Source organism: the organism of the source record quoted next, unplaced genomic scaffold (assembly GCF_019419815.1).
Source record: "Pyrus x bretschneideri cultivar Hongxiangsu unplaced genomic scaffold, Pyrus_bretschneideri_v1 Contig28, whole genome shotgun sequence".
Classification (NCBI taxonomy): domain Eukaryota; kingdom Viridiplantae; phylum Streptophyta; class Magnoliopsida; order Rosales; family Rosaceae; genus Pyrus; species Pyrus x bretschneideri.
This window is the reverse complement of record NW_025999590.1, coordinates 2,682,454-2,710,181: the sequence shown is the minus strand read 5'-3', so window position 1 is coordinate 2,710,181 and position 27,728 is coordinate 2,682,454. Positions and strand designations below refer to the sequence as shown.

Genomic DNA, 27,728 nt, shown 5'->3' with positions numbered 1-27,728 from the left:
TTGGAATGTTTGGCACTTTTGGGGCGGAATTCGAGCGAGTTTTTAGAACGGACTTTGGATCGGACTGTTTAGATCAAACGAATTTGGAGTTTTGGGCTTTGGATACCGGATTGGGCTTGGAGTTTTAAAAAATTTTAAGATTTTTATCACAAATAATTTTTGAAATTAACCTATTCCATCAACATGATTCTTAAAATTGAAAATCAATCAATATAATATCTGAAAATAGGCGTTTCAAATCAATGTGATTATTCCGTCATAATTCCATTAAAAATTCTGTTATGTGCTAATATGTCATATAACTGGATCCTATAAGTTTAATTAAATATTGTCACAGGAATTAAAAGTATTTAAATATTAAATAATAATTTTATTTTTGAATAATTAAATATTGCCACAAGGCCCATCGTCGTGATTTTCCCGCTGCTGCACTTCCCGATCAGTCTCCGACCGAATCGTCGTGTAATGTCGAACCGTGTAACATGTCTCGAAACGGGCGGTTCAGATGGTGTTGTCATTTTCTCTTTCTGTGTATTTTTTACCCTCTCTGTCTCTGTCATCTCTCTCTCAGCTTTAGTTCCCATACCCTCTCTGAGGAATCAAATGCTTTTGGAACTCTATTTCTACCTTGTTCTTTCTTCTTTGGCACCCTGTTCAAATCATCAATTCCATCAGTTCCTGGTTCATTGGTAACTATTCAACCTTCGTTCACATCGGTAGCAGAAGAAATTCCGTTTCTTTATGCACCCCTCCTACGAGAATCATGAATTCCAGCTCAGCTTCATCCCCGCTGCTCAAGACAACAGAGGATGAAGAGTTTGCAAGTTTAGTAAAGAGAATGTTAGAAAAGAGTAAATATCATGGATAATCTTTCAATGGAATTGGAATCGGCCGCTGGCTCTTTATCCCGTATGGAAGTGGAAGAGTTCCAAGATCATCACCTTTTTTTTTTTTTTAATTGATTTTTTTTTTAGTTTTTAATTTTTCAAAAATAAAATTATTTTTAATTATTTAAATATTTTTAATCCACGTGACAATATTTAATTAGACTTGTGAGACCTAGTTATGTGCCGCCCAGCACATAAAATAATTTTTAACAGAATTGTGACGGAATGATCACATTGATTTGCAACATCTATTTTCAGTGACTACATTAATGGTTTTTCAATTTTAGAAACTACCTTAATGGAATGAGTCAATTTTTAAAACTATTTACGATAAAAACCCTAAATTTTTTAAAACTCCAAGCCCAATCCGATATCCAAAGCCCAAAACTCCAAATTCGTTTGATCTAAAAAGTCTGATCCAACGCGGTTCAAAAAACTCGCGCGAAGTCCGCCCCAAAAGCACCAAACATTCCAAAGAGCAAACGTCCTAATCCCCTGCAGTAAAGCCACACTAACCAATCGACCCCCAATCAACATAAGCCACGTAGGAAAAAGATGCGGTTTTCCGGTCCTAGAAAAAGGAAAAACAAGTCGTTGAAAACGACGACTGCCTCATCTTCTTGGCCTCCATAGGTTGGAGCTTCACCCCCACCTAAACCTCTTTGCACAAATCTCATTTCTCTCACTACCCTTTGAATTTCAAAGACGAAACAGAGAGGAAAATTCAGAGAATTTATATACATATGTATATAAATAAATAAATATTTTTTTTTCGAATTTTGTTTTTTGTTTTTGTATTTTTTGGGAAATTTTGTGGAGTAATTTGGTGGGGACGAGATGGGTTGCGGCAAAAACGCGGATTCAAAAACGAGCCGGGCCGCCAGTGGCGATCGACCGGCATTGTTGGCCTCTGTGACTCCAAATTGAAGGCAATTTCTCTCTCAATCCCTGTCTCCCAACGTCTATATATGTGTGTATGTATATATCTTTGTGTGTGTATTGGTTGTATTTATTAGGATGGTTGATTGAAAATTTGGTTATTTTTTGGATAATTGTTGTGGAGTTGGATAATTGGGTGTGAGATATTGGGGAGGTGGGTGGAATTAATTGATTAGTTTTGATGAAGTTGTTTCATTTGGTAGCTGCTGATAATTTACATTTTCCTGGTTTGTGATTATAAATTAAATATGAGTATCGCGATAAAGTTAAAATCTTTTTTTAAGGGTTCTGTTGATTGAGATGTTTTGGATGTGTTCTGGTTCAAATTTTAATTGAAGTCGAAAGAGAGCTTTGAGTTTATATGGAGATGTTTTCAATTTTTGTTGTTGGTGTATTCGGTTCAAGCATCTGACACGATTTCTCTCTAGTCCTTTGGTTTAGATAGTGAAACAGTTATTTGACATTGTGATATATTTTGTATCGGGCATAAACTATTAAGGATAGTTTATCTTGATTTTCTGTTGTAATTAGTCATTGGACAGTTAAAGGTTGGTTAGATTTTGATGAGCTGTCAAAGTACAGCTCTCTGTATAAATATCTGTGTACTCTAATTATTCAATGAAATGAAATACTTTCCTAATATAAACACCTAGTTTCGGGTTCCATCTACGCATTTTAGATAAACACAAAGCACTACGAAGCTGGTGCTTTGCCTCATTTCATGTGTGTGCGTGCGTTCGATGCTATGTATTGATTGGTTACTTTCCCTGGAACAGACATTTCCAGCTGAAGTTCTCGACCTGGACAGGTCCATACATACTATTGATCTAACAAACAATAAAATAGGTAATGTTCTTTTCTCTGTGAGGCATATTATTCACCAATTTAACAATGCAGTTTAATTTTTTGAAGGCATCTGATTTCCACTTGACCTTCTTTAACAAAAAGCTTCAATAAGTTAACGTTAAAGATAAAGTTTTTTTCATTGCTTGGTGTTCAAGGTTTTGATATTTTTAGAACTTAAGCATAAACATCTAGCAATTTACTTCTGTTTTTCTGCATGCAGTTGAAATTCCTATGGATATCAGCAAATTAGTAAACCTGCAGCGACTGGTAAGATTATGTATTTGTCTTTCGTACATGTACCATTTTTCTCATTTCTAAATTCCTGATCTACAAGCAATTTGTCATACATAACATTTTTAAGACTTTGAGGTTCGCCAGCTCTGTTGAACAAAAAAGGATAAATAAATATTGGCACAATTTTTGTGATGAAAATGGTGGTCCTCTTATTGAAGGTTGTAATCATGAGTGGACTGTTGGGTGGGATTCAGTTCTTTCTAAATCTGACAATGAATTGCATAACAGTATTCGGTTCAAAATATATGAAAATAAAAAGTTGTTTTTCCACAAGAAATAGTATTCGATTCAAAAGCTTTTTATTTTATTTTTATAAACAACAACAACAAAGCCTTATCCCACTAAGTGGGTCGGCTATATGAATCCTAGAACGCCACTGCGCTTGACTTTGTGACATGTCTTCCGTTAGATCCAAGTAATTCAAGTCTTTTCTTAGAGTCTCTTTCCAAGTCTTCCTATTTTATTTTCATAAACAAACAACTAAAATAGTTCGCATGAATTAAGTAATCTCTACATAAGGCAATTTGTTGATGTAAGTGTACAATTATTCTTTCATACGTTCGGATGATCAGTTGACAGTTGAATTTGATTGCTTTATTTTTTCAGATGTTAGCTCATAACTCATTGACCGACTACCGCTAAATTTGGAAAAACTAGAGTCCCTCAAAGTTATGACACTTGATGGAAATCGAGTTACTACCTTGCCTGATGAATGTAATTCTCTTCTCTAAGTAAGATAATGTATGGGACCATTGTTTCTTTCGAAGACTTAATCATGGGGTGTCTAAATAACAAGATCTATGTTTCCAATTTCTAGTGGGACAGTTGGTCAGACTTGAGCAGTTATCCATCTCCAGAAATTCATTAAAGTCTTTGCCTGCGACTATTGGAAGCTTGCGGAATGTAAGTGCATTGGCCTTTTCCACCTGCTTTTCTGTTTTGCTGTTCCTGCTTTAGGAATTTTATGTCCGAGTTAATTATCAATATCTGTTTTATTCGTTTGGAATTTGCCAAAACATTGGAAAATGCATTAATGAGTATCTGAATTTCACTTTTACATTATTTTGAACATCAAATATTGAGCATTCTTTGTGAAAATCCAGGATATAATAATGGATTTTTTGATACAGTTAAAGCTTTTAAATGTATCGAAGAACAAGTTAAAGTCTCTTCCGGAATCCATTGGAAGTTGCTTCTCTCTGGAAGAATTACAAGCAGATGGTATGTTTAAATTGTTCTGTTAGTCAGCTAATTGATGTCTGTTGTATATGTTTTTTTTTTTTTTTTTTTTTTTTCTGTTCAATCTAAATAGGTTTATTGTTTCCTTCTCTATGTGGTTCTATGGTCGTAATTCTTTGATTTACCACTGACAGCTTCATGATCCTGCGTTGCGTTTCAGATGATTCAATAGACGAACTTCCTGAGTCAGTCTGCAACCTTATCCACGTAAAGTCGTTTTGCTTGGACAATAATGATGTGAAAATGGTATAGTTTTTGCTACTCACAAGTTTCGTTTTACTTACTTAACTGCATAAAGAATGACAAGTTGGGAGTACTCCTTGTTTGACAGATACCCACTAATCTGTTGAAAGATTGTAAAGCGCTGCAGAATATTTCCCTCCATGGAAACCCTATTTCCATGGATCAGTTTCAGCAGGTATGCCACATTTTCCTATGTAGTGTTTTACTTCTATCCCTTCTTTCCCGCAATATATTTGAACGTTTAACCCGTGATAAAAATCTAGATGGAAGGATTTCAAGAGTTTGAAGCGAGGAGGAAGAAGAAGTTCGACAAACAAATTGACTCAAATGTGATGATCAGTTCCAAAGGCCTTGATGAGGGTGTCGATCTTTGAGAGTATGGCATTGACATTCCTGAACGGTAAATTCTGCACCAAAATCTCATTTGAGTTCTAGTTTCTGTACTAGCACAAAGATAGGAGTTGTTGGACGAATTCCGATTCTTGGTTGTGGCCCTCTCATTACTGCTCCTCTGGTTTTGCCTACTATGCTGATATTTTAAATAAATTTTGATATTTTTCAAACAAAATAAGCTTATTCAAGCTAATTTGTTCACTGTTCCCCCATACACATTAAGCTTTTACTGTCATCGTCGTGTTGTTCATATGATAGCTATCAGTATGACTAATTGACTGGAAAAGCTAAGTATATGGTATTATCTTAAAACAAATTGATAGTTACGTGCTGAGAAATGAGATTTGCACGTCTGTTAGTCTTCGACTTCCCTAAATTCAAGACCTCTTTTCGTGTAGTTTTTCGCTTATAATAGCATGTCCATTCGACATATTTCTTCTTGCTTATAACGACTTGCATTTAACTTGTTTTTGTAACGGATCAGATGACAGATTCTAACGAGAGCCAAAGCCCTTCAAATCCAAATGAGGGGTGGTTTCTTCGCTGCTGTAAATTCGTATGAGCGTTCTTGTAGCTTAAGATGGCCATCGTTGGGACGCCCTTGTTTTTTGTGATCAGTCTTGTCAGATGCAAAATAAAACGTATCCAAACTCGATTCTGTTGGATTGTACACTTTGATGCTGTTTTCTTCAGTACTCGCCAGACTTTGGCAAGCTTGTATATGAAAGGGTTTGATTACATACACATTTGAACTGTAAAATGTTTCATCTGTTGATACAACATGGGGAGGGAAAGTGAATATAATGAGAACATTGAATCCAATCTTTTTTTCTTTTGTTTTAATATAACGATATTCTACATTACGGATTTATTTGACTTAACAGTTTGAGTCCTAGAGATTTCGATCATACCATCCAATAAATGAGTTCCAATCTATTCAGATAGATTCTCAAAATACTAGTATGTAACATTTATATTATAACTCCAATTAGTAAGGTCGTCCACCACAAAGTTCTTCTCCCGGTTGACATGAACCAACTCTAAATCTGCTATGCGCACCATAATTTTTCTGTACTGATCAATGATGTTGGCAAGAAGAAAGTTAGTATTAGTTACACTCTTAATTAAATGAACCAGTATAGTCGAGTCCATCTCCACACAAAGGCTTAAAATACTTTTGTTTATTGCAAGTTGTAGACCAAAATAAAGCCGCCAAATTTCGGCATCAACCACCTGTTATTTGCCCAAGTTGGGCGAAAAGCTTGATATCAAATCCACTATAATCATCTTAATATTTGTGTGAGTCGAACTTTAGATATTTTCAAACAAAGTGAAGATTATGTGATGTTAGACCAACTTGACATTTGTATCTAAAATAAATCGTTAATAACTACGATTTCACTTATCTTACCGAATTTTTTTTCTTTCTGGTAAATTTAATGAGTTACGTTTGCACATCTGTCAACTTATTATTTAAACGTATTTTCATTTTTGAACCCAATCCAATATGAAAACATTTGAGAGAATGGTAACAAGAAATCCACAATTAATCAAATCAAAATCCCAAACCTAATCTTCTAACCAAGTGGCAAAAATCCTTGTTTCTAAAAGACAAAATGACAAAACATTCATTACCATAATTGCCATAATTCCATTGAAAATAAAAAGTTCTTTCGTCATTTTATGAATTGTCATCCTATCCACCAATAAAATCCACCCAATATGCAAACCGAAAAAGGCAAGGAGACATTTTTTATTGTGCCGAAAACAGAGTTTGGTATACTAAGTGTTATAATACAAGTGTTAGATACATAAAAAAAATATCAATAATTGATATCATGACATTTATGTAACATACCGTGTTCTCGACACTAAAAGTTTTCTTAAAGCCAAGAGACAAATCTCAAGCACAGTTGTCCAGAAGCCACTTTCTTCTAAGAGCAACTCCACCCCTATCCACTTTGCGCCAGCACCCAGCCCATTTATCCACTTAATTGAACAGTAACAGACTCAATGAACAGTAATAGGCCAAAGCATCTCCACCCAAAAAAAAAATGTGCTGGCACAAACGATCTCCACCCCTACAAAATGCGCTGGCACCTAGTCCATTTAAAATATTAAATAATTTTTTTATAAAATAATAAAAAAAAAATAGTTTTAATTTCGGATAGGATTTTTAACCAATCTCGTCACGCCACGTGTCATTATCCGTACGTACTATTTTTTGAATAGATTTCCGCTAAGATTTTCAACCAATCCCGACAACCCACGTGTCACTTCCTGTTTACAATAATTTAGGCAAGATTTCGATAAGATTTTTAACCAATCTCGTCACGCCACGTGTCATTATCCGAACGTACTATTTTTTGAATAGATTTCCGCTAAGATTTTCAACCAATCACGTAGTGCCACGTGGCATTGTCCTGAACCTCATCTTCTTTATTTTTGTCCATATAAACCCTACATCCCTACATCCATCCTCACACTAAACTCAATCCTTTTTTTTAGCTTAGAATTCTTCTTTATCATTTTCAAATCTTGAGTTCTTACAATGTCTTCTTCAAGGAGAGCGTATAAACAGTTGCAAGAGCAGCAGAAAAGGTTGTTGGCACAATAGGAAGAATTGGTCAATCTTGACCAAGGTGGAGGTGGAGATGAGGCCTTCGCAATGGAGGAGGATGACGATGATCACCATAGAAGGCGGAGGGCCTCACATTCCCGCCGTATCATGCAAGCTATGGGTCAGATAGCCAAACCCGGACGTGCGGCAAACATCGATAGAAGAAGGGAAAGACGAGGTAAAGATCTCTTGGAAGATTATTTTATTCCCAACAGCGTTTACCCTGATCATGTTTTTAGACGTCGTTTTAGAATGCAACGAAGTTTGTTCGCTAAAATCATGAGTGATGTTTGCAACCATGATCCATATTTTGTGCAAAAAGAGGATGCTTTTCATGTTCTAGGTCTTCTTCCTGAGCTAAAAATTACGGCTGCCTTGCGAATGCTTGCATATGGAGCATCTGCAGATCAAGTGGATGAGATCGCAAGGATGGGAAAAACAACAGTTCTGGAGTCCCTGATGCGGTTTTGCTCTGCAATTGAAGCCCTCTACACCAATGAGTACCTTCGGCAACCCACGCCAATGGACATGCGAAGGCTTCTGAGGAAGGCTGAGATGCGAGGCTTCCCTGGCATGATTGGAAGCATCGACTGCATGCACTGGACATGGAAAAACTGTCCAAGTGCATGGCAAGGAGCTTATGGCGACAGAAAAGGAGCCAAAAGCATCATTCTGGAAGCGGTGGCTTCTTTTGATACATGGATTTGGCATGCTTTTTTTGGTGTTCCAGGAGCTCAGAATGACCTAAATGTCCTTGCCCAATCTCCAGTGTTTGACGAACTGCTACAAGGGCGTGGGCCGAGATGCACATATTGGGTTAATGGTACTAAATACGAGGGACCATACTACCTTGCAGATGGTATTTCCCCAAGGTGGTCAACATTTGTCAAAACAGTGCCACACCCGCAGAGTGAAAAAGAGAAACACTTCGCAAAGTGTCAAGAAGGGTGTAGGAAGGATGTCGAGCGTTGTTTTGGTATCCTGCAAGCTCGTTGGGCCATTGTCAGGGCTGCAGCTAGAATGTTTGATGTCGAGGCTCTTCGATCCATCATGATGACGTGTATTATTCTCCACAACATGATTGTTGAAGACGAGTATGATTATGATGCCGTCGATGAATACGAGCCGGATCCGATGAACAACTCAAGAACACAAATCTACTATGCTCATGACCGGACCGAAGATCCCGTGCAACACGAGCCGTTGGAACGGGATGGACGTTACAATGAATTGATCGTTCAACGATACACTTCATTGCAAGAGCCATACTGGCACATAGCCCGCCAGAATGACTTGATTGAGCATCAGTGGAGCTTGCACGAAGGCGAAGATAATTAAAATAAGGCTTGTGGTTGAAGAATAAAGTGTATTGTTTTTTAAGTAATCTTATTTAGTGTGTTTGCTTTTTTTTTTTAAAGTTTAAATGGTGAGGTTATGTAATTTTAAGTTTAAATGGTGTTTTATGTAATTTTATTTGGTGTTTTAAGTTTAAATGGTTTTTTTTAAAGTTTAAATGGTGAGGTTATGTAATTTTAAGTTTAAATGGTGTTTTAAGTTTAAATGGTTTTTTTTTAAGTTTAAATGGTGAGGTTATGTAATTTTAATTTTAAATTAAATAAGAAATTACATAAGAAATTAAATAAGAAATTAAATAAAGTTCTAAAAATAAATAAGAAATTACATAAGAAATTAAATAAAGTTCTAAAAATAAATAAGAAATTACATTAAATAAAGTTCTAAAAATAAATAAGAAATTACATAAGAAATTAAATAAAGTTCTAAAAATAAATAAGAAATTACATAAGAAATTAAATAAAGTCTGTGGAGTTAGGATATGTGGTGCTAGGATCTTGGTTGCTAGGATTTCTGTAGCTGGAACCCCCTTGACTTGTTTCGGCATCTCTTGCACGCCTCCTTCGCACGACATCTCTTTTTTCTGATGTCCAAAAATATTTTGAATTCGGAGACAGTCCTACTAGAGACTTGTTCATAGTGTCACGATCTGTTTGAGCCATCCTTTCTTCTCTAAGCATCTCATTCTCTCGATGAAGTGCTTCTCTAATCATCTCGTTCTCTCGATTAACTATTTCTCTTTGTCTCTCAGACGCCGCATCACGAGCCTCAGTAGCTGCAATAATTGCTGCCACAGCAGCAACTTTTTCCTCATCTCTAGCCTTTTCCCATGCCATGTTCATTTCACCTTGACGAGTAAGTTCCTCCATATATTTAGTGTAGTCATTTTTGGAAGAACTACCTTTTTTCTTTGATGCCTTTTTACCTTGAGGCCTGAGGGACTGACGAGTCGGTTGGGTCTCTGGCACTTGTTCAGGCATCCCTTCCGTGTCTTCAAATGTGTTGGCTTCTTGTTCGGCTGTGTCTGCTTCTGGCGAACTGTGTAGACCCATACCGTGCATGACAACTTCTGGACCGGTTGCCACAATTTTGTATCTAGGGCAATCTTTGACAATTTGCCAACATTCCCATTTGTTGAATGATTTGTTATGGTTCTTTGCATTGTAGAATGCTTGTGCTTGTAGTGTCTATAAAAATTACATAAAAATTACATAAGAATTGTGGAATGCATAAAAATTATATAAAAATTACATAAAAATTACATAAGTATTTGGAATGCATATTACATAAAAATTACATAAGAAATTAAATAAGAATTGTGGAATGCATAAAAATTATATAAAAATTACATAAAAATTACATAAGTATTTGGAATGCATATTACATAAAAATTACATAAGAAATTAAATAAATTAAAATATTGATGTGGGTGGAATGCATATAAATAAATAAAAATATTGTTACCTCATCCGCTAAACTTGTCCCACTACGCAAATTACCAGAAGCATGAGAGAGGGCGTTTTTCCAACAAGTAAAGGATGCGTTGAGTTTTTTCCAACGACCTTGAAGACCTTGACTAGATCTGGCATCTTTTCCATGTACATCTTTTCCATGTACATCGTTGAACGATTTCGTAATTTTACTCCACATTTCTCGCTTATCCATCTCATTACCCGTAATCGGGTCATGAGTAGTGCGAACCCAACTTTCACACAACGTAACATCTTCACTGAGCTTCCACGAAGTCATTTTTTTCTCTCAAAGTGTACAAAATATTCAAATGTAGAAAGTGTAGAAAGTGTAGAAAATATTGAAATGTGGTGTAAGGTGGAAGATGAGGGTTAGGTATTTATAGAAAAAAAAAATTAATTTTTTAAAATTTTTCTGTATTTTTTAAAAAAATTTTGACATTTTTTAATTAATTTTTAATAAATTTTAATGTTGTAATTAATCGGGACCGTTGGATTTGAAAAATAATCAAATCCAACAGCACTCATTATTCCACGTGGCCAACGGTCAAATTTCTGACCGTTGGGCCTTTTTTTTTTTTTTTTTAAATTTTTGGTGAAATAAACGTGGACCGTTGATCTGTGATCGGACGGTCCAATTTAAAATTGAAATTTAAATTTTTTTTACCGTTGGAAATCCAACGGCCTAAAAAACTAGCCGTTGGAAATCCAACGGCTCTGAGGAGGCCACGTTTCCTTCACCCGGATGACTGCAAAGCATCTGCACGCGGGCCCCAGCGCCTGCAAATCTTGTCGGCTACTCGCCTGGGCAGCCGCGTGTGTTGCACGCGCCATCAAACAGACCGGCTTCTGGGTCTGTCCATTTTGGGCTGGGCAACAGACTGGCACGGGCTGGGTGCCAGTCAAATGTGCGGGCTGGAGCTCTTTTCTTGCAGGCCGGGCTGTTTTCTTCACTGGGTGCCAGTCAAGCCCGCTGGGCTGGAGTTGCTCTAACAACACGCCACATGTCGATCTCCCAAAAACACTGTTTTAAAAATCCAAATCACTACGTGACCCTTCATATATAGACCCGGCCCAGGCCCAATGTTACCAGGGCGATTGTCCAAGGGCCGAAATTGAAACGGCCACCCAAAAAATAATCCAAATAATTAAATTAGGTATATAAAAAAAAAAATTGTTCAGAGCTCAAAGTAGAAACTGGAGAACAAAAGCTCAAGTTTGACAAAAGATGAATTGGCCCAGGTTTTAGGCATTAAAAATAAAATAATATAAGAAGACCACTCGTTCCTCAATTAACCGTTCCTAACATATATGGAAAAAAATCCACGTCGGAACCTTTTCCTAAGATCTTTAGGATCTCGTGATCCTAGGTTCCCTAGGAAAAGGATCGCCCTTTTCCAACATATATATATATATATATCCTTATTAGCGATTCCCCAACCCCACTTTGTTTTCCCACCGCCCTGCTGGCTCTGTTATTTTCTCCCAAACTCTGCAAAAGCGATAAATCCTTACCCGTTTGCCATTGCAATCTCTCTCTCTGATTGAAACTGGGCCGCACGATTTGCGGACCTCTCATCACAGCCATTGAAGCCGGCGACTTCTGCGACGATGACCTCCGTCACCTCCGTCCAGTTGAATTGCCCGGTCTTTCGTTACCTTCAGGAATCAGGTATGCTTCACTTTGCAAACCCTCAATCGACTTTTCGAATTTATTTCCCTTATTTTCTGTCCCGTTTTTAATTGTATTGTCATTCTAGGGTTTCTGGGAATTTGGGTGTGCTGTACAGATTATAATGGTGTATTTATCAATTGCTGTTGCATGTTTTCTGTTATAACCTAATTAGGGTTGAGAGCTATAATTTTGGGAATAAGTTTGCAAATTGGCTTCCTGTTTTCCGGCGTTGAGAGGGCATGAGATTATGGATCAGAAAACAGTAGTGGGTATAATTTTGTTGTGTAATTCTCCTTTTGAATGCTCGAGTTCAGTAATTTTTTTCCTGGAGACGTTTCTAAACAACCAGAGTCTTTAGGGGAGGGACTCTGATTTCTTAAAAGTATATGTCGAACCTCTGGAAGAGGGATAAAATTGTTTGCCTGTTTACTCGGTCGTGCAAGCGTCTGATAGTCTCAATGTGTGCGTTTCTGAGTCCACCTTGTCCTTTTCTGTCCTGGTTAATTTTCGTAAGTTTTTCTATTTCGACGGATTTTTGAATGTTAAACGCAGTCAAATCATTTTTCACTTCTCTATCACTTTTGTCCGTAACTAATTTTGGTCACATAAAAACAGCCTAATCTGCGATTCTGCTGTTTCCAGTTTACTTTTTGGTTTAAACTCTTGAAATAAGTTAGTTGTTCTTAGTCCTTACCACCTTACCAGTTATTTGCTTTTGACTTTGTGAACTTCAAACGTATGATAGCAGCATTGTATGCAATTTGATTTGACTAATGGAAAACTGACATTTCTTGCAGCTAAACAAGCAAAATCACCAGCTGGTGTTGTAGGCAAGCTTGTAGAGTATGGGTTTTCTTCATCAGCTGAAACAAGTGCATTTGCTGAAGACATTTTTTCTAGAGTGCCCCGTAAAGAATCTGGTTTGAACGTGAGTTCTTATTCTAAATCAAATGAATGTATAGACTCAGGATTTTCGACGCCAGTTTTATCCATCTATGAAATCTTGCCTTTTCTGGTTGTTAATATTGTTTGTTATGTATATCAGCAATATCAGAAACAAGAGAGGGAAGCTGCATTGTTGGTCAGGAAGCAGCAGACATATGCTCTTTTGGATGCAGATGATGACGACAATGATGATGGAGGTAGATCATCTGTCCCTGTTGTTTCAGAGTCAAGGAAACCAGATTCCCATAAGAAGCGGTTTAGGAAGAAGGGTTTGAGTCAAGTAGATGAAGATGATGAGGTTAAGCCCTTAAACTTTTGTAATATAGTATATTTTTTTTGTTTCTCAGTGTAATCGTTGTTTTAACTTAGTGCAATGCTGCAGGGGATTGCACAAGAGGAAGAAAAGAGAAGGGTAAAAAGACGAACTTCACCAGATGAAGATGATGGTTCTGAGGTTTTCTTCTTGTATATATATTTTTAAATTTATGCATAGGTTCAGTTTCTCGTAATTTGTCGCTGTTTTAATTGAAGAACAAAATAATGCATGATGGAAGCAGAGATAAATTTGATTGAATTGATATAGTTCTTCAATACTTGTTCAGACTCACTTTGTAGTTTTTTTTTTTGCTCTCTCTCTTTTATTATAATAAATCTGAGTACATTGAGTAGCAATTTTACCTTCATTTTTCAGTTGTAGATTTTTCCTTGTTCTTCTCTACCAGTTTTTAACATGTCCTCTATTTATAATGGCATGCAGTCAGAAGAAGAAAGATTGCGTGATCAAAGAGAGAGGGAGCAATTGGAGCGGAATATAAGGGAGCGGGACACAACAGCAACACGAAAGGTACAAATTTAGTTATGAGCTGGTTTTCATTTTCTACCTTTTCTTTGGTATCAAATCAGCTTGGATTGTCATCTTGCTTTGAGCTACTTCTGACACTGCTTGTTTCCTTTCTCGTCACTAACATCTTTTTTTCTCGCTTCCAACAGTTAGCAGAGAGAAAGTTGTCAAAAAAGGAAGAAGGTACGACAACTCGAGGATATAATTACATCGGCACATATTTTTCAAGAATTGCATATTGTGTGTTTGCGATTATACATCTAGATGCATATTCAGGATTTAAGTTCTCATTATGATGCATTGTACTATTGAACAGAGGAGGCTATTCGGAGAACAAATGCTTTTGAGAAAAATGACATTGAAGATTTAAGGTATGTCATTATCTATATATCATGAATTGACTAACTCTGAAGTCCTGCTTATTTATTTGGGTTCTTTCTTACAGGTAAAGTTCTATTCTTTTGGTAGGCAAAAGTAAACTTAAAATACCTGTTTTTTGAATAGTTAAAATATGCTTATTGATTTTATTCTACCCCTTTAGCACCCCTTTAGCAGTTAGCAGTTTGCTAAGCTCAATATGATTAAAACTTTTGGGCAAGCGAACATATTTGCCTTTCTTTCTTATTTCGTTAAAGCCTTTAAGTTTTTGCACTATAATATCTACTATCATGTATGTGTTGTACTGTCTGTTCAAGTTATGTTAGGATTCCAAACTGTGTTTTCTCATTGCAAATGAACTTGGTGTTTCATTTTAACCCTAGGAAAGAGGGTCCTCGCTCTTTTTTTTGTGCCTGGTTGTGTGCATTTTCATTTGCTTTCTAGATTTTGCCCTACACAATTTTTGAGTTGACACTTTCGGTATCGTTGTGTTATGTGACTCCCGTTGAAACCTTGTCAATTACGCACAGAAAATCTGTCCCTGTTTCTGGATTGTTTGGTAGACTGATAGTCTGTTTAGATGGCTTGTATGCTGGAGCTATTATATTCACCCTAGAAAGCAAAGCACTCATAAAAAATATATACATATGTGTGTGTTTTCTATTTGTCACCAATCAGGGTTCTTGGTGTATGTATTGATAAGCAAGTGGTCTAATATTTTTATTCTCTGCTTCAGAAAAGTTTCAAGACAAGAATATCTAAAGAAAAGGAAGCAAAAGAAGTTGGAGGAAATCAGGTTTGAAAGAACTACTTTTTGCCTTTTCCTAAAGTTAGCTCACACCACTTCCTTCCCCTCCTCCCACAATCAATGTTAATTATTGTTTTGATATGTATCTCAGAGACGATTTAGAGGATGAGCAGTACTTATTTGATGGCGTGAAACTCACTGAAGCAGAATATCGCGAATTAAGGTAATGAAAAAGCAGTTGCTGAATTTTTTTTGTTCTGCACGGTTTCAGGTTAATGCCTAGCATTTAATAACTTAAATGAACCAACTATAAATAAAAAAATATGTTCAGTTGTTTTATCGGCATCCATTTCTATATCCAGATTCTAATGTTTGTCATATTCATTGTTTTCTGTACAGTTACAAGAAACAAATATACGAAATTGTAAGGAAGAGGTCAGATGAGCCTGAGGATGCCAATGAGGTAAATGGGGGGTTTTTGATAATTAACTACGGTTAGCTAGGTTGTCTATGTGAGCTCTTTTGAGAAGAGTTTCTACTGAGAATTTTCTTCCTGTTCACTTTGGAGTGATCAAAAGATTTTAATGCTTCCTTGATCTCCTTACACATCAATGTTATCATCTGATTATGCGCTATACTTTCATTTTTTTTTTGTAATGCAGTACAGGATGCCGGATGCCTATGATGACAAGAATGGTGTTAATCAGGAGAAGAGATTTTCTGTGGCTGTGCAACGCTACAGGTAATTATTTAGGAAATGTTAAGAATAACTACAATTACTATACCCAAACATATTCCTAACTGGCATAAATGAATTTAGTCTTAATACTGGTCTTCTTGAAATTTTTCTAATAGCAATTTTGTTGTATAGGGACCAGAGTGCTGGGGATAAAATGAACCCATTTGCAGAACAGGAAGCTTGGGAGGATCACCAAATTGGTGAGTTCATGGTGAAGTTTTAGCATCTGTTAGGTGAACCTTCTTATATAATTTAGACAAATGTCAGAAATATTCATCCTGAGGTCATCATCTTGCAGGAAAGGCAACACTGAAATTTGGTTCAAAAAAAAAAAAGCAAATGTCAGATGACTATCAGTAAGTTTACGAAGTTTTATCCTTTTGCTTCTGTTTTACCTGCTTGTTATCACCATCTGAAGTTGCAATGTGTAATAAGTGAACCAAATTTATAGCGGAGGCATGCTTTGATAGCTTCTTTTGTTTGTGCATAAGCATGCTAAGTTTTTTAACCTATGCCTTTTGATGTTTAGATTTGTATTTGAGGACCAGATTGAGTTTATCAAGGCATCGGTGATGGATGGTGATAAGGTATTTCTATTAACAGCACCAGTTTTGGCTTGACACATTTCTCTGGTATCACAGTACACTTCTCATTTGCTTATTTTGTGGGTACAGTTTGATGATGATGGGGAACCCTCCGAGTTACTTGGGTCGAGGGCGAAATCAGCCTTTGAGAAGCTCCAGGTTGCTGATAGTTTCTTTTTCTTATTTTTTGCTTGTTTATATTTTGCTTGCCTTTTTGCTAAGACGTTTAACTGTGTTTGGTATGACATATTAGATTGGAAGGCAGCTCTTTGCTAGTCTGGCTTTGTTTTTGTTTTAGGCTGTTGGTTGGTTTTCTGTTCTTTATTTTGGCTTCACTGTTTGGGCTGGTCCGCTGGACCACCCTCTTTGTTTGCCTATTTTCCTTCTCCTATTAAAATTTTCTATTTACCAATAAATTGTTCAGAACGTTTAAAGAAAAAACTGAAGAGAATGAATGAATATCACTAAAAGATGCATACATTATTGAAGCAATAAAGGTTCTTTCAGTGTCGATTTAATTTGTGCCTGTCTTTAATGAATTATGAGTTAACTATATAATTAACCTTTAATTATATTAAATTATGGAGATTATATTGTTGTATTTTACTAATCATATATGTTTTTGTTCATTCAGGAGGATAGAAAAACATTACCCATCTACACATACCGTGAATCATTGCTCGATGCTGTTGAAAAACATCAGGTTTTTGTTTAATCTTTTCTGTTACAAATTTATTATTTTTTACTAGAAATGCATTCATTCAAATGCACCGTAGCAGATCATTATCTTGCGCCAAATGGTTATGTGTTTTACTTCACAATAGAAGCCAGAAAGAATTCTAGGAAATATCATATCAACAAATCTCTAAGCATTTTCTTGTATTACATGCCTTTGTCTTCTGGTTTTGTAGGTCCTTGTTATTGTTGGTGAAACCGGTTCTGGAAAAACTACACAGATACCCCAATATCTTCACGAGGCCGGATACACAAAGCGTGGAAAGGTGTAAGCTTTGTTTCTTGCAATTTTATGGTTATGTGATAGAAATCTGTCTATGTTTATCATGCAAACATTCGACTCTAGTATGATATTATGATTGAAATGGAAGGTAAAACCAGATAGCTCATTGTCATAAACCTTTTGCCCTTTTTTTTACTTTTGTGGCTAATAAAACAAAAACAGAATTTTCTTTTTTGGTTTTTGCAACGTTGTATTTTTAATGTCTTTATCTTATGGAGACTCTAACAATCTGTTGACTTTCTCAAACTACCTGAAAGGTTTAAAAAATATTAGACCATTAAAAGGGTGGAATCATTATTATACTATAACTATCTGATGGTAGTCTTATGGAGTCTTCTTCATTTTTCTTTCAGATTGGATGCACACAACCACGGCGAGTTGCTGCTATGAGTGTTGCTGCAAGGGTTTCTCAAGAAATGGGAGTCAAACTTGGGCATGAGGTATCCCCATTTCGTTGAATTGATCATTGTTCATTATCCTAATAACTAATAAGTTAATAACCCGAATGGATTAAAAGAAGCATCAATGACCTGCATTAAAGGTGATGCTCTCTCTGATGTTCTGATGGATGGTACTTATTTTGATGATATGCATTATTCTTTGTTTACAAATTTGAAATGTTTTTCTAGTTTCTTTATCTGTTCTGAAAATGTACCCAAAACTAGAAAAAACAATAGAGGTAGTGGCAATCTGACCTCTTTTAACAGAGTGGGTGCTTTTTATGCCATATACAGGTTGGTTATTCCATTCGTTTTGAGGATTGCACATCCGAAAAGACTGTTTTGAAATATATGACAGATGGAATGCTGTTGCGAGAATTCCTTGGTGAACCAGATCTGGCTAGCTACAGGTAAGTTAACTTAGTGGCATAATGGTTGAATATTGGTTTTTTTTACTTTGTCTCACCGTTTGTCTGCAATTGTTTCAGTGTTGTGATGGTGGACGAGGCCCATGAGCGAACACTGTCAACTGATATTCTATTTGGATTAGTAAAGGTGAGCAATAACTCTTTCATGTTTTCTAGTCATTTATTTAAAGATATTTTTGTGAAGAGCATTATTCGTTAATGACTGGACCAAACCATCAGTGCTTCCAATCTTTAAGTGACTTTTGTGTACCTTTGTGGGGGATAACTGATTAGTTGACCACGGTTGAAGATTTAGTTGTCTTGGCTTTGCATAATTTCTTCTTTTTTAGTGAAAGTATTGTGCATGCTTTATGGAATAACTCTGCTTATGTGTGCCAAAATTTGAGCTAATGGTCTTGTTTTTCTTTGAAAATTATTTTATAATGACCACCCTGCTGGAAGCACTTAATAATAGACTCATAGATACCTTTGGTTTCTTCGGATATCTGATGGGTAGTGGTTTTTGTAATAGGATATTGCTCGGTTTAGACCCGATCTTAAACTGCTTATCTCAAGTGCAACGCTTGATGCTGAAAAGTTCAGTGATTATTTTGATTCTGCTCCAATTTTTAAAATTCCTGGGAGGCGGTATCCTGTTGAAATACATTACACGAAAGCACCAGAAGCTGATTACTTGGATGCAGCAATTGTAACTTCACTCCAAATCCATGTGACACAACCTCCGGGAGATATATTGGTGTTCCTCACTGGTCAAGAAGAAATCGAGACAGCAGAAGAAATAATGAAGCACAGAACACGGGGTCTAGGGACAAAAATTGCTGAGCTGATTATTTGTCCCATATATGCAAACTTACCGACTGAGCTGCAATCAAAAATTTTTGAACCCACACCTGAAGGGGCAAGGAAGGTTATCCTTGCCACAAATATTGCAGAAACTTCGCTTACCATTGATGGGATCAAATATGTTATTGACCCTGGTTTTTGCAAGATGAAGTCCTATAATCCAAGGACTGGTATGGAGTCGTTGTTAATCACTCCCATCTCAAGGGCATCAGCAATGCAGAGGGCAGGTCGATCTGGTCGAACGGGTCCTGGAAAGTGCTACCGCTTATATACTGCCTACAATTATTACAATGATTTGGACGAGAACACAGTACCAGAAGTGCAGAGGACTAATCTCGCAAGTGTTGTGCTTTCATTGAAGAGCCTTGGTATTCATGACTTGTTACATTTTGATTTTATGGACCCTCCACCATCTGAAGCATTACTAAAAGCCCTGGAACTTTTATTTGCACTAAGTGCATTAAACAAGGTGGGTGAGTTGACTAAAGTTGGTCGAAGGATGGCAGAGTTTCCACTTGACCCCATGCTATCTAAGATGATAGTTGCTTCTGATAAGTACAAGTGTTCAGATGAGATTATTTCCATTGCTGCCATGCTTTCCATTGGTAATTCAATATTTTACCGTCCAAAGGACAAGCAAGTCCATGCGGACAATGCACGATTGAATTTTCACATGGGGAATGTCGGAGATCATATTGCGTTGCTCAAGGTATACTTTCGCCTTCCTTTACTGTATAGTTTTGTTTCCATATTCCCTTTAGTGAACATGCCTGATGTTTACGGCTTTAAAACATGACTTTGGGACTTGGGGGATCGGAAAATGGTAAAGTTCATATTTTAACGTTAAGTAGTTATAAACTTATAATGAATTGAATGAAGTTGGTACTGATTCTATTATAAAAGATATAAGAACCGTTGAATCAGAAACAAGTTAATTAAGATAAATTACTAACTGTGTCAAGTAATATTTCAGTTGTTATTGACCCCATTTGTCTGTTTTTTTCTTCTTATAATCATAGGTTTATAATTCATGGAAAGAGACCAATTATTCAACCCAGTGGTGTTACGAGAATTATGTACAGGTACATTTTGATATTTGAGACGGATGCTTTTTAAAATGTTGATGTATTTTTTATTTGAAACATTGATACTAGTTTAGGTGTTTCCGTTTACTTGTAGGTACTAATTAACATCTTGCTTTTACCATATCGATTTACACTTTATTGACTCTTGAATATTTATCAACACTCCTTACAGGTGAGAAGCATGAAGCGTGCTAGAGATATTAGAGACCAGCTCGAGGGACTCTTGGAGAGGGTGGAGATTGAGCTGGTTTCAAATACGAGTGATAACGAGACTATAATGAAGGCCATTACATCTGGTAAATATACCATTACCATTATTACCATAATGATCTAAAAGTGAAATCCTCCTTCCTTTTACTCTTGTTCATTGTTGAATTAAACTGTAATGGTTGCTATTTCTATCAGGCTTCTTCCCTCATTCTGCAAAGCTTCAAAAGAATGGATCTTATAGAACGGTCAAACATCCGCAGACTGTCCATATACATCCGAGCTCAGGGCTGTCACAGGTAAAGAAGAATTGCATTATCCTCGTTGCTACTTTCCATAAGAATTTAGTCTTTTGGTTCGCAATCTAAACTGACCTAGCTCATGCTGTGCTTTATTTCTAACTCATTATATTCGCATATGAACACGTGTACATAATACCAATTATAAAAAATTCAGGCTTTTGTACAATTTGGATAACCATTAAGGGAGATTTAATGCATCTGAATACATTTGTGCATCTTGTAGTAATTTGATGACAGATTTCACTGATGGATTGCTCAATTGTGTATTTCTTTTTATTTCTCTTCAGGTGCTTCCGAGATGGGTTATATACCATGAATTGGTACTTACGACCAAGGAATATATGAGAGAGGTATCTGCTCCTTGTACCTTTCATTTTCGATGATCAATATTTCGTGTATGTTATTTGCATTACAGCTAAAGCCTACAAATTAAATTGCAGGTGACAGAATTAAAGCCAGAGTGGTTAGTGGAAATAGCTCCGCATTATTACCAGCTGAAGGATGTTGAAGATTGTATGATCTCTCTCTCTCTCTCTCTCTCTCTCTCTCTCTCTCTCTCTCTCTCTCTCTCTCTCTCTCTCTCTATTATGTATTGTTATTCTGCTACTTTAATGTACGATTACCTCTATGGTCAATCATATAACTGTTGATTTCTCTAGTAAAAAGATTTCTTGTTTCATTTGATTGTTCAAATTGCTGAACTATTTTTATCAATGGCAGCATTATCAAAGAAAATGCCTCGTGGAGAAGGGCGTGCGCAAGAAGGCTGAGAATTTGAAGATAATTGTATATACATCACTGGTGGCTTGTTGAAGCCTGCAAGTACAATTTTGTGTATTTAACTGCGTACTTTATCAAGTAGTTGACAAACTAACGACTCAGGCATTTCTAGAGATGGATCCTTTCGTAGTCACGGTACTGTTTCTACAAGATAATCCGAGGATACTCTTACTGTCAGGTTACGATTTAGTTCGAGGCAGACGACGATGTTTTTGATCACATGTATAAACTCTCAGGAATACTAAATAGAGGTTAATCTTATGTAATAGCAGGTTTATGAGGTAGCGATGATGTCTTAATGAGGAATTAGGCAGCTGAGTTGTGTTCTGTATCACACATTTGTACAAGGATTATTATCCCTTCAATGAATTTTATTCCACTACTCAAGATGGTTGGTTTCGTTTTTTTCTCGATTAGGAGCTCCTCGCGAGGAGAGAAACTTATCTGCAGGTGGCGGTATCTCAAGTCCCAATTTTATTATACGCCGTCATGATTTAATTTTTTAGCATGATATTATATGATTGGTTTATGTATTGTCACTTTACGTCCTGAATGCATGTATGTTTCTTTTAATGGGGCCTCTTATTTTTACTTCTGCCTAATTGTGGTTGACCTTTGACTTTAGCTTAACAAAAGATCCTCCCTAAATACGCGGCCTGAAGGCTACAAGTAGGCTATTGGGACTGGACCAGTTTTTCAAATAAATATTAAATAGTGGTTATTCGCCAGAAAGGTTGCACATGTCATTTCCGCATATGCATTTGCAAATTACTCGTATGTATGATTGACGTTAGCATTTGTCAAATACATAATGAGTCAACTGTCCTTTGTAGAAGTATGGATTATTGTTCACTTAATGATTGATTTAATCGTTCTAATCAACCATCAAAACAGTGTAAATTGCTAAACTTCAAAATTAGAATGCCTAATTTGAGTTCGTTTGAAAATACTTCTAAAATGGTTGAAAGTGCTTCTAATAAAAAAAAAATTTACACCCAATTCTTAGTAAAAGTGCAAGTGAATCCTAAAAAGCATTTAAAATGGTAACATTGAGATTGAACATCACTATATTCTAGTAAAAAAAACTTTACACCCAATTCTTAATAAAAGTTCAAGCACATTGAGATTGAACATCACTATATTCGTGAATGTGTGCTTAAAGGAAGAGTCGAGGTTTCTGAAGTTGGAAGGAATGCTAACGTTGCTGACATCTTTACAAAGCTACTCTCCATAGGACCCTTTGAAGGCTTCCGCGCAGCTTGGGAACCCATACGTACCTAACAACTTGTATTAATTTCTCAATAGTGGCTGTCTTGGAACCCATACGTTTTCATGGTGCAGACACTACTTTATGTTTTGTTTTCCTTCCGGACAATTTTTTTTCAATTGCCTTGTACTCATCTTTTTGAGTTAGTTTTTCATGTTGGTTTAGTGTGGAGACTGCACTAACTGAGAAGAAATTTTTCATTGTGACGAGAACACAAGTGGTACATCATGTGTTTTAATAGAAATAGTGGAAAATTTTATTTTTTAAGTTATTAATTTTTTAGCACACATATCCCACCATTTATATAGTGACACACGGTGTACCACCTCGTGTATCGATCACATTGAAAAATCTCTCCTAATTGAGAAGCAATATTCTGGAGTTTAAAATATTGTCTTTCTCTGCACAACCAACCAGCATTGATTTCTTTGGAGAAAAAGAAAATTAAAGAATTAATTTGCTATTTCTAATTGTCTTTCTTTTAACGTAATAAATAATTGGAAGCTTCAAAGTAATTGTAAAGAAATTTAAAAATATATTAAATATTCTGACTGGTAAGCAAAGTCGGCTGAAACTTAGCACAATTATAATTGGGATTCATCAAACCACACAGAGGGTCTCTATTGGAAATTAAGATGTAATATTTGACAGACGATTGATTTGGAGTTTTGCCTTGATAACACAGTCAGTAAATACTATCTAAGCTACGCGTGAAATATTGTGAAACGTTTTTGTAGAGCGTTGATTTGTTTGTTGAGTTTAAGGTCTTCTTTTTATTGCGCAGTCTCTTATATTTATAAGACGGGTATGCCTTTGTTAATAAGTTATAGAGCCAATTCGAATTTCACCATGGTGACCATGCTACTGGAGCTTTATCCCATCATTATTTGCTGACCATCCGATCCTAGGTTCAGATAACACTTCATGAAGAAATAACAATCCTCATTTGGAGACTACGTGCATGATGATATCAATTCCCCTCTTGTGTAGGACTTTAGGATGTAATTCAATTAGTTACATGGAAAGTAGTCTTCCACTATAACTCACCCTTGCTTTACACGATGCAATTCCAATTAGTTGCATGGAAAGTAATCTTCCACTATAACTGACCCTTGAATTACACGATGCAATTCCAATTAGTTACATGGAAAGTAGTTTTCTATTCAGCGGCGAAGTAAAGAATGTATACAACCCAATCATTTTACATGGTAGATAAATGGGTAATGTCAGGGAGATCAAAAGTTTAAATTAAATGATGTGTCACTAATAGGGAATAAGCACGTTAATCACCGTTTAAGTAATAATTCAATTATCAAGAAACACATTATTTGGTTTATAAATTTGGTTTAAAAATTTGGTCTTCTTAACATTATCCGTGGACAATATCAATGTCGTTCATTGTGAAATCCCGTATTTTTAAAGTGTTCCGAAAGTAATCAGTTTGAATTTTAGAGATTATTTATTATTTTCAAAAATCGTAAGATGAAAGTATATTTGATTACAAGTTTGTCGCATCTTTCTTAGAATACTTTTCGGAGTACAAATGAGGACAGATGAAGAATTTCCATTTAACCACAAATAGAGAGAAAAAATGAGGAAAGGAAATGGACTTGCATCAAGTAGGAAATCCCACATTATTCTTCCTTTCCTCTTCGTGAGGGTCTGAAGCAAAGGAAATTACTTCCTTCTCGTCATCTTGTTTTATCTTCTTCCAAACTCTCAAAGTTCATAAGTTTCAACTTATAGCACCGAATTTAAAGTTGCTCTAACCTAAAAGTGTGACAACAAGCTCGACATGTGAAGGTTAAATACATCTATAAGCAGTTGGAATCCTAAGTTTGATTTGTTGAATTATATTCATGTGTTAATTGAGGATTTGATGATTTTAAGTTGGAATATTTGTTCATGTTTCGAACTAAAGAAAGTTTAGGAATTTCCCATAAAATTGACAATTAGGGATTTAAATTTGATATTTAATTATTAATTACGGATTTGAAATTGAGCAATTCAATTCATCAGTAATTAAAGATTCTATTCATCAATAAATTATAATCATATGATTCATATCATATCAATAACCATAATACCCTATAATACTATATCAATTTCTAACTTTTGAAATTTTTTTTTCAACAGGTCCAAAACAACGTCATTTTAGCCTACATTTTTCAAAGAAAAAAAAAAAAAAAGTTGTCTAAACAGCGGAGGCTGCGCAACAGCACAATAGAGTTGGTTCTTGCAGGTTTTCCAACCGACCAGAGAGGCGGCTGATAACTCCTGGACTTTTTTCCGACGAATACTTTCTCTATAACTCACCCTTGCCTTACACGTTGCATGCATGGGATGCAAATACAATCCTGCAATGTAGTCTCAAGTCATTCCAATTACTAGGCCAACTCCAATAAAATTAGAAAGCATATCATAAAGTCTATCTTTTTATTGAACAACCCCTCTAATCTTCAAGCTCATAATATATCTCTAAGATAATTATTACAATTATTAAGATTGATAATAATATCTGAAAAAATATTAATTCATTGAACGGTCTCAATTATACGAGACGATAGTGCAAAATTTGGTATAAACAATTCCATTTGACCTATTCTTAGTAGGAAGGAAAAAAAAAAAAAAAAAAAAAAAAAAAAAAAAAGTCGTCTTGTTTGCTTGGATTATTGGCTCCCCCACTTAGACCTAATATGCAAATTATACAATGCGTATGGAGCCCTAAACCCTAATGCAAAACAAAGACTTCCAAGTTAATGGGGCTAGTTTGGTATTGTTGTGCTTTGAAAAAAAACTATTTCTGCTGTGCTGTGAGAATAAGCAGTTGTGAAATAAAACAGTAGAGTGTTTGGTAAACTTTTTTGTAAAAGTGCTTTTGAAAAGAAAAAAAGCAGTAGTATAGTGTTTGATAAACTTTTATGTAAAACAGATGTGAAAAAAAGTCGGTTTTTCAAAGCTAGGTTTTGCAGCTTCTTGTTTTTGGCTTTTTTTCACACAAAACTGTGAAAAAAAACTGAAGCTGAATGTTTACCAAACACAAAAACAGCTCCTAACTTTTTTTTATACCAATTTTTTTCAGAATCACTTCAGTACCAAACCAGAATTGAATCACTTCGATTTCTTTTTGACGTTGACGTGGTGCTGGCAAGATGCAATGATGCCAATTGAATGTGTACGTTTGTACGACCGTCGTATTCTTCTCGAATGCTTGACGCGTTTCTACTTTCTGGACTGAAAACTGGGTGTAATTTGAGGACGACTACCATACTTTTGAGCGCTTGTCAATGAGAATAATTATTGTTGGGTTTAATCCAAGGTCATTTCTTTTTTCGACGTGGAATTTACTTTTTATATGTAATTTCACACACAAATAGAGTGAGATAGAACATGTGTAGTTGTTAGATTTCACACATAGGATAACCTACTTTTATACCATGAATAAATTCACTATAAAACCAATTGGCAATACGTAATCCAACTACTTATAAATACATGTAAAATCTCTTATTTCTTCAATGTGACCACAAACCATTCACATTAAGTGGTCGGGTAATTTATTAAGATATGATTTTTTTTTTTTTTTCCTTTCCTTTTTATACCTTATCATTTTACTTCTGTAGTGGATATGACACCACAAGCCATTCACATTACTTTTAGTAGACTTGATTGACTTGGAATCATCGTATCAGCTGGATATAAGAGAGGGAATATAACAAACCACCCCTTCATTTCTTGTTCATCATTTATGTTTCCATAGATTTCTGAGGCTGACGAGATCATTTCCATGCTACTGGATCGGTTGGCTTCAACAACTTATGAGTACGTGGATGGAGAGGTGAATCTTGTTTTGGACGCCAAGAAAGAAATTGAAGAATTTGCTGGCAATCTCAGAGCTATTCAAGCTGTTCTCGAAGAGGTGGAGCAAAGGCAAGTGAAGGAGGCCAATGTGAGGAACTGGTTGGATCAGCTCAAAGACATATCCTTCCAGATGGTGGACGTGTTGGACGAGTAGAACACTGACATGCTGAGACAACAGGTTGAGAAGCAAGAACGAGAAGGTGAAGATGCTCTTGTTCCCAACAAGAAAAAGAAGGTAAATTTCTCTGTTCCCCACACTAGCTGCTTTTGTTTTGACAAAGTCAGATGGATAATTCTCCGTCGTGACATTGTGCTTAAGGTAAAACATCTGAATGGTAGGCTAAGTGCAGTTTATAAGCAAAGAAAACAGTATGGGTTTCAAAAGATAAAAGGAGGCATTCAACAATTGCATGAACGACCAAAGACTTCATCTTTTGTCGTCTTATTAGAAGTTGGTCGACAAAAGGAAAAAGACATTCTGATAAAAAAGTTGTTGAGTGATGGTGGAGAAGATGGGGTCCTTATCATTCCTATTATAGGGATGGGAGGAATAGGGAAGACAACTTTGATCCAACTAGTTTATAATGATGGCAATGTTATAGCTTATTTTTAAAAGAGAGTGTGGCTTTGTGTATCAGATTCTTTTGATGAAATTAAGATTGCCAAAGCTATAAGCGGTGATGATGCCCCAATCTCAAATGAGTTGGATTATGTCTTGCAACGCATGTCAAGTTCCATCGAGGGAAAAAGGTATCTCCTTGTCCTAGATGATGTGTGGACCCATGACCGTGATAAGTGGGAAAAATTAAGGGCATCACTAATCCAAAGTGGTGCTCATGGAAGTAGAATATTGGTGACCACAAGAAAGCATGAGGTCGTTGATATGATGAGAGCAAAAAGTGACATGATCAATTTGGGAGAGTTAAGTGAAGGACATTGTTTATCCATCTTCAATCACATGGCGTTTGCTAAGAGTCGACTAATCTAAGGCGTTTGAAGATATTAGTAAGAAAATTGAAGAGAAATGTAAGGGTTTCCCTCTGGTTGCAAAAGCTTTAGGGAGTCTAATGCACAACAAAAGAACAAGGAGGGAATGGCGAGATGTTTTAAATAGTAAGATATGGGATTGGGAAGAGGTAGAGAAAGATGTTTTTCAACCACTTGGAAGATCTGGGAGTCTTCAACCTTGAGGGCAGTCTCACCATAATATTGGAAGGGAATGTAAAAGATGAGAGTGAACTTGAGAAAGCACAGTTGTGGCACAAGAAGTAACTCTTTCATATCGGAATTAACTCTGAGTATGT

General features: G+C 36.0%; 1 protein-coding gene and 2 pseudogenes across 1 annotated transcript; all 3 read left to right on the top strand.

Annotated features, from left to right (window-relative positions):
• Positions 1-1,477: 1,477 nt before the first annotated feature.
• LOC103949766 lies at positions 1,478-5,663 on the top strand (annotated as a pseudogene).
• Positions 5,664-11,589: 5,926 nt separating this feature from the next.
• LOC103949638 (pre-mRNA-splicing factor ATP-dependent RNA helicase DEAH1) lies at positions 11,590-21,678 on the top strand. The gene is made up of 27 exons (XM_009360742.3): positions 11,590-11,955; positions 12,756-12,886; positions 13,004-13,201; positions 13,286-13,357; positions 13,661-13,747; positions 13,894-13,927; positions 14,061-14,115; positions 14,859-14,918; positions 15,022-15,093; positions 15,270-15,333; positions 15,533-15,612; positions 15,742-15,809; positions 15,908-15,965; positions 16,139-16,196; positions 16,284-16,352; positions 16,828-16,896; positions 17,105-17,194; positions 17,565-17,651; positions 17,946-18,061; positions 18,140-18,206; positions 18,591-19,631; positions 19,942-20,004; positions 20,180-20,303; positions 20,413-20,513; positions 20,804-20,866; positions 20,957-21,029; positions 21,237-21,678. The coding sequence occupies exons 1-27, from the start codon at positions 11,895-11,897 to the stop codon at positions 21,284-21,286; spliced, it is 3,111 nt and encodes a 1,036-aa protein (XP_009359017.2). The 5' UTR covers positions 11,590-11,894; the 3' UTR covers positions 21,287-21,678.
• A 4,909-nt stretch (positions 21,679-26,587) lies between these two features.
• Positions 26,588-27,614, top strand: LOC125479109 (annotated as a pseudogene).
• The last annotated feature ends 114 nt before the right edge of the window (positions 27,615-27,728 follow it).